This window comes from Ochotona curzoniae, unplaced genomic scaffold, assembly GCF_017591425.1.
Source record: "Ochotona curzoniae isolate NIBS_2020 unplaced genomic scaffold, NIBS_Ocur_1.0 contig_64, whole genome shotgun sequence".
In the NCBI taxonomy this organism is placed as follows: domain Eukaryota; kingdom Metazoa; phylum Chordata; class Mammalia; order Lagomorpha; family Ochotonidae; genus Ochotona; species Ochotona curzoniae.
Window position 1 is genome coordinate 43,630,068 of NW_024466502.1, and position 15,500 is coordinate 43,645,567.

Below are 15,500 nucleotides of genomic sequence, written 5' to 3' on the forward strand. Positions count from 1 at the left end.
CTCCCAAAGACTAACTCCAGGACTTGAGCTTTCCTCCAAAGACCCCACTGTCTCTGACCCAAAACTTTCAGACTGTCCCCATAGTGCGTAGCATGAAAGTTTGCTGATGGTGAGTTTTATTGGTTGGGTCTGGAAGGAGTACCCATTACTTGCAAGGTAGATTTCATCCCGTGACCACATCTAATGACACGTACAATGGGAAATATATTTGAGATGTGTGTTCCGCAGTCTGCTTAATATTGATAAACTGGTTGACATTAAAATGAGATAATGAAGGTTAGTGATTCTTTGAGTCATTTTATGATCACTAAACACAGTATCTTGCATACTTTTGTCTTCTTTTTCATAGCTCAGTGAATGGCCCATAGAGAGTATCTGAAGACAGTATTTGATTATTCTTCTTTGCTCGATGACTTTTATGGAAAATACTCAAATTTGCTCCTTTTTCATTTGTAGCATGGTTTTTTTTTTTCTTTAGTATAAATAGATTAATTTGTAGCGGAGACTAATTTCTATGTAAATGATACAGAATTGAACTGGCATACAGATCCTCTTCCTAAAAGTATGATGATATGCTCCTATTAATTGGAGAAGTGTTTAAATCAACTCAAAATTGTTTAGTTTTACTTCTTCCATTAGGATTTAAAGATTGTCATTCAAGTGTAGCCTTTATGTTTACCTGAGATGGTGATTGGAGCCATATGTTATCCAGAAACGTAGCTACACAGTTTATATTCAGCTGAAACCACCACATGCTTCATGCAGATAAACTTGGTAATATTATACAGTGTAGGAGGTAGTGTTTTAAGCAAGATTTCAAATAAAAGTACAACATCTGTTACCAGTGAGTTATCACCCTGCTGCTCTAGACATGGGTGTTCTGCTGACTTAGAATCTGGAGAGGTAGCCCTGTTTGCTCCTTTTTAATCACCAATCCACTAAAACTTCTTCTCCTTGGGCCAGAATTATAGAAGAATGAGTTAACACTGCCTGTAATACCTGTATCCCATACAGGCACTAGGTCAAGTTCCAGCTGTTCCATTTCTGATCCCATTTCCTGTTAACATGACTGTGAAGGCAGTAGAAGATGGCTTAAGTTCTTGGACCATGACACACATGTGGAGAATCAGATGAATCTCCTGGCTCGTGGTCTTGGCCACGCTCAGCCCTGATTGTTGTGGCCTTTGGGAAACGAAGAAACAGATGGAAAATCTCTCTCTGTGTCTCTCTTTCTACCTTTCAAATAAATAAATAAATAAATAAAACCAAAAAGGAAACCAACAACAACAAAAACTTGTTCTTGGCATTCCTTTTGCCTCCTCTACTCTCTACAGTATGCCAAGGATGTGGTATTGGATTTATCTTACCTGTGCATACTCTCATCTTTGTAAGGCCCTTTTCCTAGTCATCTCTTATTTTGTTTATTTAAAGATTTATTTATTTTTATGTGTAAGTCAGAATCAGAGAGAGAGAGACAGTGAGAGAGAGAGAAAGAGATCTTGCATCTGCTGGATCACTTTTCAAATGATTTGCAAGAGCCGGAGCTGTATTAATTAGAAGCTAGGAGCCAGAAGCCTTTTCCAGATCCTGTATGCTGGTTCAGGCACGAAGGACTTTGGCATTCTCAGCTGTTTTCCTAGGCCCCGAGTAGGAAGCTGAAATCAAAGTAAAGCAGCAAGATCATGGACTGACCCCCAAATGGTATGCCAGCCTCTATTATGCCATGGTTCCTGTCCGCATAGTTGTTTCTTTTCAGTTCTAACTCCATATTTCTCCTGAAATTAATTGCTGCTTAAGTCCAAAGGATCATATTTAACTCATTAAAAGTATTTCACTGGAAAGGCAGAGAGCCAGAGAAGCAAAGCTCCACCAGTTTGCTCAACTAATAATGGGGAGTAGGAACTCGATCCTGCTTTCCCATGTTGGTGGCACAGACCAGTCACTTGAGCCTTCATCTGTTGGATCCCAAGGTGAACATTAGCAGGAAGCTTGAAACAAAAGTGGAACTAGGTCTCAAATTTAAGCACTCCAGTTTAGGACTCAGGGTCCCAGCTGGTGCCTTAATCACTGCACCAAGCACCCACCCCTAGTTTTTTAATCCATGAAATGTTTGGCATACTACATGCCATTTAACAGCTCCTCAGTAGACACTAAATTTGAAATGTTTAGTGACATTTTGCCGAGAGTCATCTTTTGTATGTTCTTTTCTCTTTTCTCTATGCAAGTAAGGGATATTTGGTATGTAAGGAACTACATGTTAAAGAAGGCTTGATTTTTTCCACTTAATTTGGGACTTTCTGGTTATTTTTTTACTTTGCTTTCTTTTCTTTTTGATTTGCTTTCTTCCTTTTTTTCTTTCTTTCTTTCTTTCTTTTTTTTTTTTTTCAAAAAATTCAGGTAAGACAAAACTTGTTCCACTACTCTTCCTTACTCTTTGGCAAGAGGGAAGATTAAAATAATCAGATAATGTAGTTGGGAACCATCGTGCTTGATTCTTCTGTTCAGGAAATGACACTTGCTCTTTTATTTTATTTTTTTTTAATCTTGCTAATAGGGGAATTTCATCAGGAATTTCAACCAGAGCCTTCCCTTTTGAGTGACAACGATAACTCAGGAGAAGAAAGAGATCATTTTCTGCATGAGACAGATGTTCTACACCCTGGCTTTCGCAACTGTGTCAAGGCAAGGTTTTGCATCAGTCAGTGTTTTTACTCCTTTTCTTCCATTCAGTTTTAAGTTCAAGGTTACCAGTCCATGACCTTCAGTGTCCAGCTCAGTGTAAACTGCCCTGCAGCTTGCAGATCATCTTCCCAAAGCCTGTGTATTTATTCCTACCATGTGGGCCTCCCATTTGTCTGCTTCAGGGATATTAAAAAAATAACTTCACTTCCCATCACTCAGTGCATCCTATTAGAATTACCACAACCACTTAATAGAAGGTGAAATCGAACAAAGTTCCAGCTTCTTTTCTGTAAATCTTAAGTGATTGATTTGAATGTGAATATGCCCATAGACAAAGAGAAAAGTGGAGCCTTCGAAGACCTGGAAGTGAATGTGTTTTCCTTTGGGAAAGGTCACTCTGCAGAACCTTGTTACTGACCTGTTACCGTTGCTCTGTAGTGTTGGTGAGATGTCTCTAATTGTCAGCAAAACCCTTGTCACAGAAAAATGAGCCCTTCCTGAAAGCAGGTGGCTAAACCCCCTGGTCAACACATGAGTAGGTTTGTGGTCTGTTTCTGCCACTCCGTTGTTTCCAGTTGAGCATTCTTGTTTGAGTAGCATGCAGATGCACTGTGTCCTGGGAGAGCTGATGATCTCTGAGTTATAATATTGCCTCCTAGAATGAAGTCTGTAAGTGTATATCCTTATTTTCTGAAGACCATGTCATCAAGGCTGGACTCACTTTGAGCATTTTTATATTGCGTGAGACCCTGGTATGATCAGGATATCCTTATGTCAACAAGATAAAATAATGAACTTGACATGTGCGTAGAAAGCCATCTACAGTGATTCCCTAACTTACATAGAAGGATAAACATGGAAAGCCTCGGTTCTTCGCCCTCTGTCCTTGTTTGTGCAATCCATCTCAATTGACACTGCTTTAGTTATGCCTTTTTCTCTCTCACTCGGTGAATATATGAGTCCTAGCTGCAGCATCTACGCGTGCATATGCTTACACACACATGCACACACTTTGTATTCTACAAGCAGACATTTTCCTACATATAGATCTAGTCGCATTACTCTTGTGAGTCTCACAAAGCTCTCCTGGATTTGACTCATCTGTCAGTTCTGTGGGACAGTCAAGTCATAACAACACTGAGAATTGAAACTTTCTCAGTATTGGATTAAGAGATGGAAACCCTGCAGAAGGTGTTAGTAAGATGCCTAAATTTAAGTTCTAAAGGAAAACAAGGTGATTAGAAAAATAAAATGCATTGTTTCAAAAAAGCTATTTTCCCTGGATTCATGAATTTCCTAAAGTGAAAGTTTCTTTGGTTAGTGTCTTTTCTGCAGAATTGATAGTTTGAACAGAAACGGAGTGGCTAAGAGAAGTGTTGAGGTCAATTTAATGAATAATTCCTGGAAAGCCCTTTTATTGGAACACCAACAGGAGGAGCCTGGCCATAAAATGAAAACTTAATCTGCAGTAGGTGGGGCAAAAAGCCAAACATTGACAATTGGGCCCAAATTGGGGTTGACTTCTATCATTGAGAAATGCACCTGAGAGACAAGAGTGTCAAGCTCCTTGTTACTTTGACCATCACTGTTTTCTTTTAAAAATTAGCATCTTGTACTCTTGTAATTGCAGTCTGTTTTTATCATTCATGGTAGTGCACTGTGTGAAGTCATTCATCACGTTGAACTGTCCAACACGCAGTCATTGCAGCCTTTAAGGGTAATTGCATACTTTTGTAACAGCACTTGTTTGTTTCATTCAGGACAGGTATACTATGAGAAGTCACCTAGCGTATTAAATTATCCAGTGAGGAATCATTGCTTCAAAAGCAAATACAGATTTAGGTTTCTGAGAGCTTTTAGCTACTTTATATTTGTTGGCCAATCAATTAATAGCCTCCTTTCTATTTAAAGACGCTTCTGGATAGTTGGGGGTGGGGAGAGAGAGAATTCTTTCTCATTGAACTCATGGCCAACAGCACCATAACTCAGCTGCTGCCGAAAGCTTATCTCACACACATCTTTTGTCTGCAAATTATATTATTGTCTTCTTAGGTTTTGATACACTAGTCAGCATTGCAGTATTATGGGGCTGTTTGAAATAGAAATATACCAACAAAAAATGCTGAAGTGTGGAAAAATGTCATTAAGGCACAGCATTTACACTTAGTTACTTTGTAGGAGCTGAAGGAAGAAGGTAGCACATGCCTTTTGACACCTCATTTGGGAATGGACACATCTGTGACTCACAGCTTTTTTTTTTTTTTTTATACCTCTGTGCATCTATCTGCAAATGGCTTGAAAAGCAGCACAAACACTCATTTAGGGCCTCCCAGTCAATTTTAATGAGTACTCAAATTCACAAATATAGAATTCATGAATAATGAAAATCAACATTATCATCATCTAATGGAACCCAAAAAGCCCAGTAAGCCTTTTCTACACAATGAGGGGTTGGGGGAGAAGCATAAATGATTTTTACTTATGGCTACTTTTCATCTTGAAGCTGAAAATGGGAAAGAAATCTCCATGGCTCCAATAGCTGACACTGAACAGAAAGAGATAGAACAGGTTGCCTTGGTCATTCCTGGTAGTGTATTTTCACCTATGAATTCCACTGTCGTTTGGAGAGTAGTATGGAAATTAATGTGCTGACACAGCATATTATAGTCCACGTGGAAAACATCTCGTGTCTCAAGCCAGAGGCCTGCCTTAGGCAGTTGCAGTGAGCTGCTCAGGAAGAGCCTCATCCTGCTGACACATCTGCAGAATGGTCTGGTCTTGGTTCTGGTGACCCACCAGAACCTTGACATGGAAAACAGAGTTTTTGTCTGTTGTTCCTTCTTCCTCACCGGGAAAATGTGGTCCTCGCCGGGCATGGGGGTGGCTTCCGTTCTGGCGGTTGGCTGAGTACAGCAGTTTTGTTTTTTTCCTGTGTCAGATGAAAGTGCAAGGAAGCATAGGCCCATAGTGGAACACATACCTTTCTCTTCTGTCAGTATTCATTCCCATTTCACTCAAATGTATGTGGAGTGGATGGTGGGAAGGGGAAAGAGGACATCTGAGTGAATTTCCAATTTTGTACACATGATTAAATCAATATAAGTCATAAAGTCCTTAATACATTCTCTTCTTTGCCAACAATATAAAACACACACACACACACACACCCCTACCTCCTGCTCTCACAAACACTAGTGTACACATCCACATGTGACTCCCAAGCTCAAGGACAGGATCTGTCAGCACCAAGACTGCTGACAGGGCAGTAACGAATCCAGTTGAATGTTAAATTTCTGATGCTGAATTAACGGAGTCTGTGGTCCTTGGCCAGTTTGTTTTAGTGTTTAAATTGTAATAAATGTGTTGATGTAAAATTTACCATCTTAGCTATGTTTCCATTTTTATGTATTTGAAAAATTGACACATAGTGATTATATGTAGGGCAATGTGACAATTTTATACATGAATTTGTGGTGGGGAGCTCCTATATGCAATGTGCAGTGATCAGAGTAACTAATATGATCTGCAACCTTGACATATCATTTGCTTTTGTTGAGAACATTCTAGATACCCTCTAATAACTAACCATTTTTAAAAACACTTACTTTCATTAGAATGGCAGATTTATCAGAGAAGGAAAAACAAAGATGTTCCATCTGCTGGTTCACTCCCCAAGTAACTGCAGCAGCTGACTGCAGCTGAGCTGGTCAGGAGCCAGGAACTACTTCTGGGTCTCCCACGCAGGTGCAGGGTCCCAAGGCTTTGGGCCATCCTTGACTGCTTTCCCAGGCCACAGGCAGGGAACCGGGTGGGAAGTGGAAAAACCGGGGACATGAACTGGTGCTCAAAATTGGATCACAATGCACTTAGTGGAAGATTAGCTAATTGAGCCATTGCTCTAGCCCCTAATGGACCCTTCTTAAGTGTATACCTCAGCATGTATTAAGCACATTGACTTGGTGGTGCAGCCAACACCAAAATTGTTTGTCTTCCAAAACCAAAACTCTGTACTCACGAAACAACTCGATATTACCCCTCCTGCCAAAGCCTGGCATTTGCTATTCTACTTTGTGTCATTTAACTCTTCTGATAATTGAGTGAAGCCATCCAGTGTTTGTCTGGTTGTGACTGGTTTATGACACTGAGCGCAGTGTCCTCAAGGTTCATCCATGTGTGTGCCATGTGTCAAGTCTTCTGCTTTTAGAGGACGTGGCTTGTTTTTTGCCTTTTGGTTGTTGTGGATAATGCTGCTGTGGACATGGGCTGAGGCAGGCTTTCACCTTGACTTCTGAGCAGCCAGTAGTTCTCAGAAAGCCATGTGTTTCATTGACAGGAGAGGCCAGAAGATTGTGAAGAGCTGTTAAGGATAGAAGAGGACGCACACTGGCCAGGCGAGGGAATGTAAGTGCCAGGCTTGCTTAGGAGCCACCTTTCCTGTACTTTTTTTTTTTTTTAACTAGCAGGAACCTATTTTGGAATTGATGCAGCTGGACATAGGACCACCACCCATATGAGATGCCAGTGCCATTATCAGAGGCTTAGCATTCAAGCCACGACACTAGTCTTCAAGTCAACTATTCTTTTTTTTTTTTAATATTTTTATTGCAAAGTCAGATATACAGAGAAAAGCAGAGACAGAGAGGAAGATCTTCCATCCATTGATTCACTCCCCAAGTGACCACAACAGCTGGAGCTGTGCTGATCTGAAGCCAGGAGCCTAGACTCTCTTCTAGGTCTCCCACACAGGTGCAGGGTTCCAAAGCTTTGGACTGTCCTCAACTGCTTTCACAGGCCAAAGTAGGGAGCTGAATGGGAAGCAGGGCAGCCGGGATTAAAACCAGTACCCATATGGGATCCTGGCATGTGCAAGGCGAGGACTTTAGCTGCTAGGCTACCAAGCTGGGCCCTCGTGTACATTTCTAAGGAAACAGGTAGCCCTGTTGAAATAGGATTTGAGCCCCTGTTCTTTGGATCTGCTGATACTCTTACCTGATGGTTTTGACAAGAAATTAGCAGTTTCCCTCTGTGTGATCCTTACTGTCACAATATTGGATGTTGTCATCAAAGTTATATCTCTTTATTGGCCTAAATTTCATCTGACTGAAGCTGTGCTTGGATGCAAGATTTTGAGAAATAACTTAAAGGTGGAGATGTTCTTCCCTTCTTTTCATTTGTCTGAAGAAGCCAGTAGCTAGACCCAAAGTCATTTGTAGTACAGGTCCCTTTATTATGCAAAGCCTTAAGGTTTAAGATTTGATGTCCAGTGCTGTGGCTGCATGTCCCTTGACTGCCATCACAAGCATTTATTAAATACACATGTTAGTCATAATTGGTTTGATCTGTTCAACAATCCTTAGAAGACTTGTTCTTCTCTTTCACTGAGGCACAGATTTGATTCCCTTGGCCCTAGCATTTGAACCCAAAGAGTGTGACAACAGACAGATACCTCTTCTGCGGTGTTGTCTATAAAGATTTAATTGGCATGGTGCATTGGGGGTGGGGGTGGGGAATGACATCACATGACTGTTTTAAAGGAATTAATTTTGACCATGTCAGTTAAATTATGCTTTCTAGGATTTTGTTTTGTAGAATCTTAGAAATCTTAGTCCAAAAATTCCCACTTATACTTGTGAAGTTTTTTCTTAGTAAGAATTTACCACATTGCTTATAAGAAAGTCATTGCTTTTGTTCTGTGGTGGGAAGGGCTAACCATGATCAAATTTCTGTTGCTCTTATAAAAACACTGGAAGTTTCTTTTTGATCTCTGTACTACCACTGCATATTTATTGGAGGTACTTGTGCTTCTGAGAAAGTAAGGAGAACTGCCTTGATCACAGAACCACGGGGGAAAAGGGAGCTGTTTTAAACTATACTTTGGACCTTTTAATCTCAATTTAATACTGTTCTCCACCCTGCCTGTAAAATAGGTTGTCTGCAATTAAAATGCTCAATATCTAATGAGACCCACTTGGGAGTAGTAGGTCTAATGTTTGGATTTGTTGTTATTATTATTATTAATTTATCTTGAGCTCCATATATGATATTGCCATGTGGAGCCCAAGCCAATCGCCGCTGTCCCACAGTGAGGCTTTGTACTATGAGGGGGTAATTAGACTCAGCGATGCTGGTTAATTAAAGTTGGAAGGCCAGCAAGCAGTACTGTGTCACCTGGCAAAGCTGTGTTGGTAGAGTTGAAATGGAAGGCCCAGAGAGGAGAGCAGATTTGGTCAGAGGAGCACCTGTGGGAAGCCCCGCAGAGTCAGGGAAGCACATTGGGAAGGCTTCCCATCTAGTGCCTTGCCTGACTTGTGCACTGGAGTTGAGATCCCAAGCACCTTGAGGTCTTGCATGAGCAGCTTTACAGCAAAGCAGGGCTTCCCCTACAAGGAGACTTCCCTCTGTACTCTGTCACTGTACACTACAGGATGCTGACATGTCTACAGTGAGATCATATTTAAGAGTCAGGTGGATTTTTATAAGTTTGCTGTTACAAACCTGGATGCTGTTCATGTTTCACTGATTGTTTTTGTTCTGGTGCTTGGTTTCTTGTTACAGAGTAAGTTCATCCAAAGATCAGGACATGGATATAGTGATGATTGAGCAGCTAAGAGAAGCAGTAGACTTGCTGCAAGATCCCAGCGGGTATGTGTCTTTCCTAGCTTAGGTTTTATGTATAAATGCATTCTGTTTTATTGAATACATCATCTCAATTCCTAGTGCATTTTTACTTGTAGTTTGGCCCATTTTAATTGACTGTTTTCCCAAGATCCAAAAGTAGAAGAACTTCCAGGGGGATTGAATTTCCTCATCTAATTTATATTTAAAAATAGAAATATAATAGGAGTGCATATTTCATCTAGGTGAGGATTTTAAACCCTGATTTATGTAAATATAAGGGATCGTTTTTAAAAAAGAGAAAGAACTGTATGTCGAATATTATTGCAGTTATTTCTAATAGTTACCATACATACATATGTTAACTAAATAAATGCTTATTGGGGTTTGGGTTACTGAATATTTTTATTTATTTGAATTGGCTATCAACAATAAATTGAACAATTTTTTAAAAAAATTTCTTAGCTAAAGGTAAAGGAATGCAAGTGGAAAACATACTTTTCATTAACACTCTGCATCCTAGAAAGCACATTAGCAGGAAGTTGGAATTGGAAGCAGAGCTGGGACTCAGACACAGGTTCTGTGACATGCATGCAAACTGCTGTACAGTTTCCTAACCACTATACCATATGTTCTCCCTGTTTCTGTCTTTCAAAGCTCACATCATTTTTCCAAGCATATACTATAATGTGTTTACTTTGGCATCTTTACTGACATTCTAGAATGAAATTTAACATATGCTACCTAGGAAAATAATGCATTATCTGAAATTAACTGTTATTTTTTAAGGAAGTTGGATTTTAGTATCAATAGCAGATGAAAAACATTAGATTTTGATACATGGGTAGAAAAATACCATGCAGTTCAAAATTGCTGTCAGAAACTTAAAGATACTGAAACTGTTGAGTGTATCATTTTGACCCATGTGGTCCTATAGCATGTGTTAGAAATCAAGGCATAATCTCTTGGCTGACTTGTTTTCCCCCTACTCTTTAGGCTAAGCACGGATATTACAGAGAGAAGTATTTTAAGCCTGTACCCTATGGAGTCAGGAGAAGCCTTAGAATTACAAGATCCTACACTGAAGTATGTGTACCTTTTAATTTTAAAGTGTATTTTCTACTTGCACACTGAAGTCTATGGGTGTTCAATTCCATTTATGTGTTGTTTTTCCTGTCTCCCTGTTACTATAGTGGTCAGATACAGCTGGAGACGTCGTCCTTGTGTGAGGTAAGACAGCTCTTGGAGGAACCAACATTCTGTGCAGTTTTCTGCTGTTCCTACTGTTCACCCTACTCTGAAAATTCATATGGCTTGGGAGTGAATATTTTCATGTGTGAGGAGAGTATTTCCATTTATTCAAGACAGGTTTTCCCTTTCTGTTTTTTTTTTCCCCCCTCACTAGTTCCAATTCTTTCAATAAAGATGAATTCCTGTGAGAGTCTCTCTCTCTCTCTCACATCAGCTAGCCTGCTGAGCCAGGCCATGGCAGTAGAGACATATGGGGAGCCTGTTCTGTTTATTCAGAAACCGTAGTAGTGACATTTCTCACAGGTTTTAGTGCCACAGAATCTCTGAGCTGGTCAGATGGAATTAAGTTGGAAAAGACAGAGACACGAACAGTCAGTTGGAAAGAACATTATAAAGAGACACTGTGGCAGGGGTAGGTAGGCTGTAGAAAAACAATTTAGACATAAAATTGGAAATGAGCCTACAAGTTCCCAAAGATAGGTGAAGTGACCTTAAGTCAGAGGGAAGGAGGTGTGAGCTGATTATGTGAAAATGAAGCAGTTGACAGCCTGTTTCATCTTTCTTTCTTAGTGAGTGCGCTCAAGGTGGCTAATTTGGGTGCCAAGGTTGAACATAAACCTGTTTATGCCACCTGAGGTGTCTCCCTACATCCTGTGGTAAAGTAGTTTCACTTGTGACTAGCATGAGTCTCTGTTTAAGAAAATGCCGAAAAGAATGTGCTCTCATTGTTCAGTTCAGTGGCATGAAATTATGTTAGTCTCATCTAAATAGTTGTGATAGCTATGGGCACCTTAATTAACATTTTTGACCTTAACCTTCATTATAAATTGGGATCATAATAATAGCTATTGAAAAGATTCAATGAGATGGTTCCAAAAAGGTCCCTCACACAAGGTTAAGTGTTAGCTGTTACTCTATGGCTATTCCTGACATGGTGTTTAGACTACATCACACAAGGCTAAATGTTAGCTCTTACCCGACGACTATTCCTGATGTGGTCTTTAGACTGAATCATGGCACCACTCCCACTCTGGTTGGAAGCATCCGTGAGGTACCTGATAGTGGAATATCAGGATGTCTTTTATTTGCAGGCTGCCTCTAGTTCTTGGAGATGTCCTTGTGAGATTGATTTTAGGTATTATGCAGACTTAGTTTTATAAAGCTTCTTTTGTGAAAGTATTTTTTGACTTATAAAAAAGATGGCAAACAGAATTATAGTCTCCTAAAAACGGTTGTGAAAACTCATACTTTTGTATCTGGCTGTACCAGTTGTTGACTTTCTGCCTCTTTTGCTGCTATGATTTGTCCCCTGTCTTACCTCTTTTTCTCCACATAGATCTTCTGAAATACTTCAGGATAGGTTACATACATCATATTCCTTCATCCATAAATGTTTCAATTCACTTTCTTTTTTTCTATTATTTTTATTTGAAAGAGAGAGAGATGGAAATGATGAGACATCATCCATTTCATTCTGCAAATGTCCAACAGTGGTGTTAGACCAGACTGAAGCTGACCAAGAGCTCAGAGCTCCATCCCAGTCTCCCACATGGCTGGCAGGGACCCAAGTGTTTGAGCCTCCCAGCATCTGCATTATCAGAAAGCTGGACCAGAAGCAGAGTGGCTGAGTGCTGGACCAAGCACTCTAGTATGGGATGAGGGGATCCTAGGGAATAATTTAACTGTAGCAACAAAAGTTCGGCTAATGTGGCTGTTTTCTATGAGCAGGATTTTTTTTTTCTTATGTAATCTCATTTCAGCTATTAGCTTCATCAGTTACAATGACATGATTTCTTTTTTAAAAAAACAAATTCCTGTGGAATTTTTTATTGCATTTCATTTTATGACATCATTTCATAGACTCTGAGGTTCCCCCAACCCCTCCCTGTACCCTTCCCCCATGGTATGATTACTCTACCTTATTGTAGTATTACAGTTCAAATCCAGTCATGCCTCTTTCATTACAAGCATGTACCATGCATACAGACCAACATTGTCCAGATAAATTCAACAGTTTCTCAGGGAGACCATCTCTGGTCTAAAAGCAGAGCTGGCAGAATATCGTCCCGACACAATGACATGTTTTCATCTAATCTTCACCTGTATTCCTTGCTTGTCAGTTGATTGAATGATACAGTTCAAAGCACCTGCCAGTCTGATGGCAGGTGTTGTGTTTAGTTGTCAGGAATCTAGAGCCTCCTTTAATCTGGGAGGAACATTTCCACACCCTATCTTTGATTTTTCTAATGTTTAAACTTTGAAGAACAGAAGCTTCCCACTTTTTAAATAGAATATGACCCATTTGTGGTTGGCTGATTTTTTTTTGTGATTATATTAACAAACTTCAATTTTATTTGGATACCAAATAAGTGATGCTGTGCCGTTGGAGTATCACATTTGGGGCCACTCTCTGTCCATCTGTCCCTCACTGGTGATGTTAATTTGACATGTATGTCTGATTTTTAAAAAAAATAGTAGGCCTTTGTGTAAGCCAAACTTGACATATGAGGTATACATAATTGAGAACATTGTGGAAAACTTGAATTAAAAAATAAATTCATGCGAGGCCATTTGGTGCAGTGTTGCCACTTGGTATACCTGCATCTCTTATGGAATATACCTGGATTTGAGTCCTAGCCCCACTTCAATTCCAGCTTCCTACAGGTGCACACATGGAGGCAGCAGGTGAGTCCCTCCCACCCATGTAGAGCCCACCCACTTGGATTAGCTTCTAGACTCCAGGATTTGACCAAGTTAAGCCACAGTTGTTGTGAGCAATTCTGAAGAAAACAAATGGAAGGCTAGTCTCTCCATTTCTGTTGGCCTTGCTTTCAAAAAAGCAAATTTTAAAGAAATCATTTAACAAAAAAATTTTGAAGATTTTTCATAGTATACACTTTCTTTGAATGTCTTAAAGACCCCCCCCATGTGTATGAGTTTCAAAACTTTTTCACCCAAAGAAACTTATCTTTCAATTCTTTTTCCCAAAAACTATTTGAAGTATTATCTGATGTTCCCATTACTTCATTCCTTCAGCAAATATTTACTTATTTGTCTACTACATGTCAAACACCACTTTGAACTCTGTAAAAGCAACATGAAAAAATTGAATGTTCTCTCTGCTCTTTGGAGCTTGGGCCCCAGTTGAGGTATTAGCAAAAGATAGGAATTATTGTGCCCAGTTTATAGATGCAGAACATGAAGCTCAAGGAGGCCAGGTATCTGGCTGGACGTCTCACATGGTCAGCGCGTATGTCCTGCTTTGTGCTTTGACATACTGCTTTTCCATGCTATAGGCTAATGGCACGCTTGGTCTGGCCATACTTACCTTTGCATGGTGTAATTGTATCAGCCTTCTTCAGAGCAGTTGTTAGTATATGGAGTGAATTCATGGTACTTCCATGTAGCTGAGCAATACAGAAATGTTTATGGCATATGGAAGGAACAAATGCTAAGTATATCCTAAATATAGATGAGCCCAGTTCACAGTTTTGTCTGGGTCTGTCTAGCTTTCATCTCATCTTTAAAAACAATACATTGAATGTTGGGTTTTTTTTTCTGTTAATTGTGGCTTAGTAGCTGATTCAGACATTATTAAGAATTACTTACTGATAGTAAGCATTTGATGATATTGGAAAATAAATGTTTCGAATGTCACATTGCCTTCCTAACAGTCTGAGACAGTTTTGATGTGTAGCATTCTTTCATTCCCATCAACAGAAGTGAACTACAACTATATTATCTTAAAAAAAAAGACTTATTTTTATTGGAAAGTCAGATTTACAGAGAGAAGGAGAGTCAGAGAGAAACAGCTGTCTGCTGGTTCACTTTAACTTTGGCGGAAACTGAGCCAGTCTGAAGCCAGGAGCCAGGAGCTTCCTCCGGCTCTGCCATGCAGGTTCAGGGTCCCAAGGCTTTGTGCTGTCGTCTTCTGCTTTCCCAGGCTGCAGCAGGGAGCTGGAAGGAGTGAAGCAGCTGGGACATGTACTGGCACCCATATGGGATCCCAGCACATGTAAGGCAAGCAGTTTAGCCACTAGGCTACCACACTGGGCCCTATAGGTACATTTTCAAAGTGGATTTTCATTGAACTTTTTGATCTCCTCTTTATTTGATATCCTATTTTTCTTAATCAAGTCCCACAGACACCAAGTATGTTTACTGGAAGTGGAACTTAACCTAGTACTGAGTATACCATGAATAGTGAAAAGAAAGGGAAAGAGATAAGAAATAGACTATTAAGAATAGGTTTTGGTGAGCAGAGTTTCAGTGTCCCGTTTGTTTGATCTGCAGATCTCTGGGTCTTATTTGGTAACTGAAAACACTTTATAATACAACTAATAAATATATGTTATATTTTTAAATGCACTTCATTGAGCTAGTGTAAATTGTAGAGTCTCTGACATTGGACTTCTGTGCTCAGAAGTGTGCTGATTGTATCATCCAACCAGCCTTAAGCCCAGTAAAGTCCCCAGGTTCTACAGAGGCCCACTAATTTCATGCTTTGGGAGTGTCTGTACTTTTCTCCAGAGTGTCATTTTCTGCTTGGGATAGGCATATTGCTTTACTGTTTTATACATGAAGAGATACCAGGTACACTTTGCCCAGGGAAGAAAGCCAGAGGAAGGGGTCCAGCCTGCAGTTATTTGTGAACAGTTGCTGCAGCCAAGTAAGTTTATATAGGGACATTAATGCCATTTATTTCAAAGATTTGTTTCAAAGTTAGGAATATTTTCAGTAGTACTCCTTGATGGTGAATAGAAACCATCACTGAGATTTGTGAAAATGCGCCTATCACCAAATGGTCAAGGCTGGACCGCTGGTTGCACAGGAGTCAGATCTGGGTGAAATGAGCTAGGCTGAGCCCCTTGTGGGCCCCTCCTCTATTTGTGTCCCTTTCCTGTTGATTTCCCAGAATTCTTGCCTCAGCCACAGATCCTTACTGTCTCTAG

The 15,500-nt window shown here is 40.0% G+C and overlaps 1 protein-coding gene across 3 annotated transcripts in view; it reads left to right on the forward strand.

Moving 5' to 3' along the window:
• Positions 1–15,500, forward strand: part of LRCH1 (leucine rich repeats and calponin homology domain containing 1) — a 184,930-nt gene that overhangs the window by 129,139 nt on the left and 40,291 nt on the right. For all 3 annotated transcript variants that reach the window (XM_040991405.1, XM_040991403.1, XM_040991404.1), the window contains exons 9-14: positions 2,555–2,674; positions 4,232–4,239; positions 7,019–7,083; positions 9,238–9,324; positions 10,294–10,383; positions 10,491–10,527. In XM_040991405.1, coding sequence (XP_040847339.1) covers positions 2,555–2,674; positions 4,232–4,239; positions 7,019–7,083; positions 9,238–9,324; positions 10,294–10,383; positions 10,491–10,527 — 407 coding nt within the window. The remainder of the gene's footprint in view (positions 1–2,554; positions 2,675–4,231; positions 4,240–7,018; positions 7,084–9,237; positions 9,325–10,293; positions 10,384–10,490; positions 10,528–15,500) is intronic.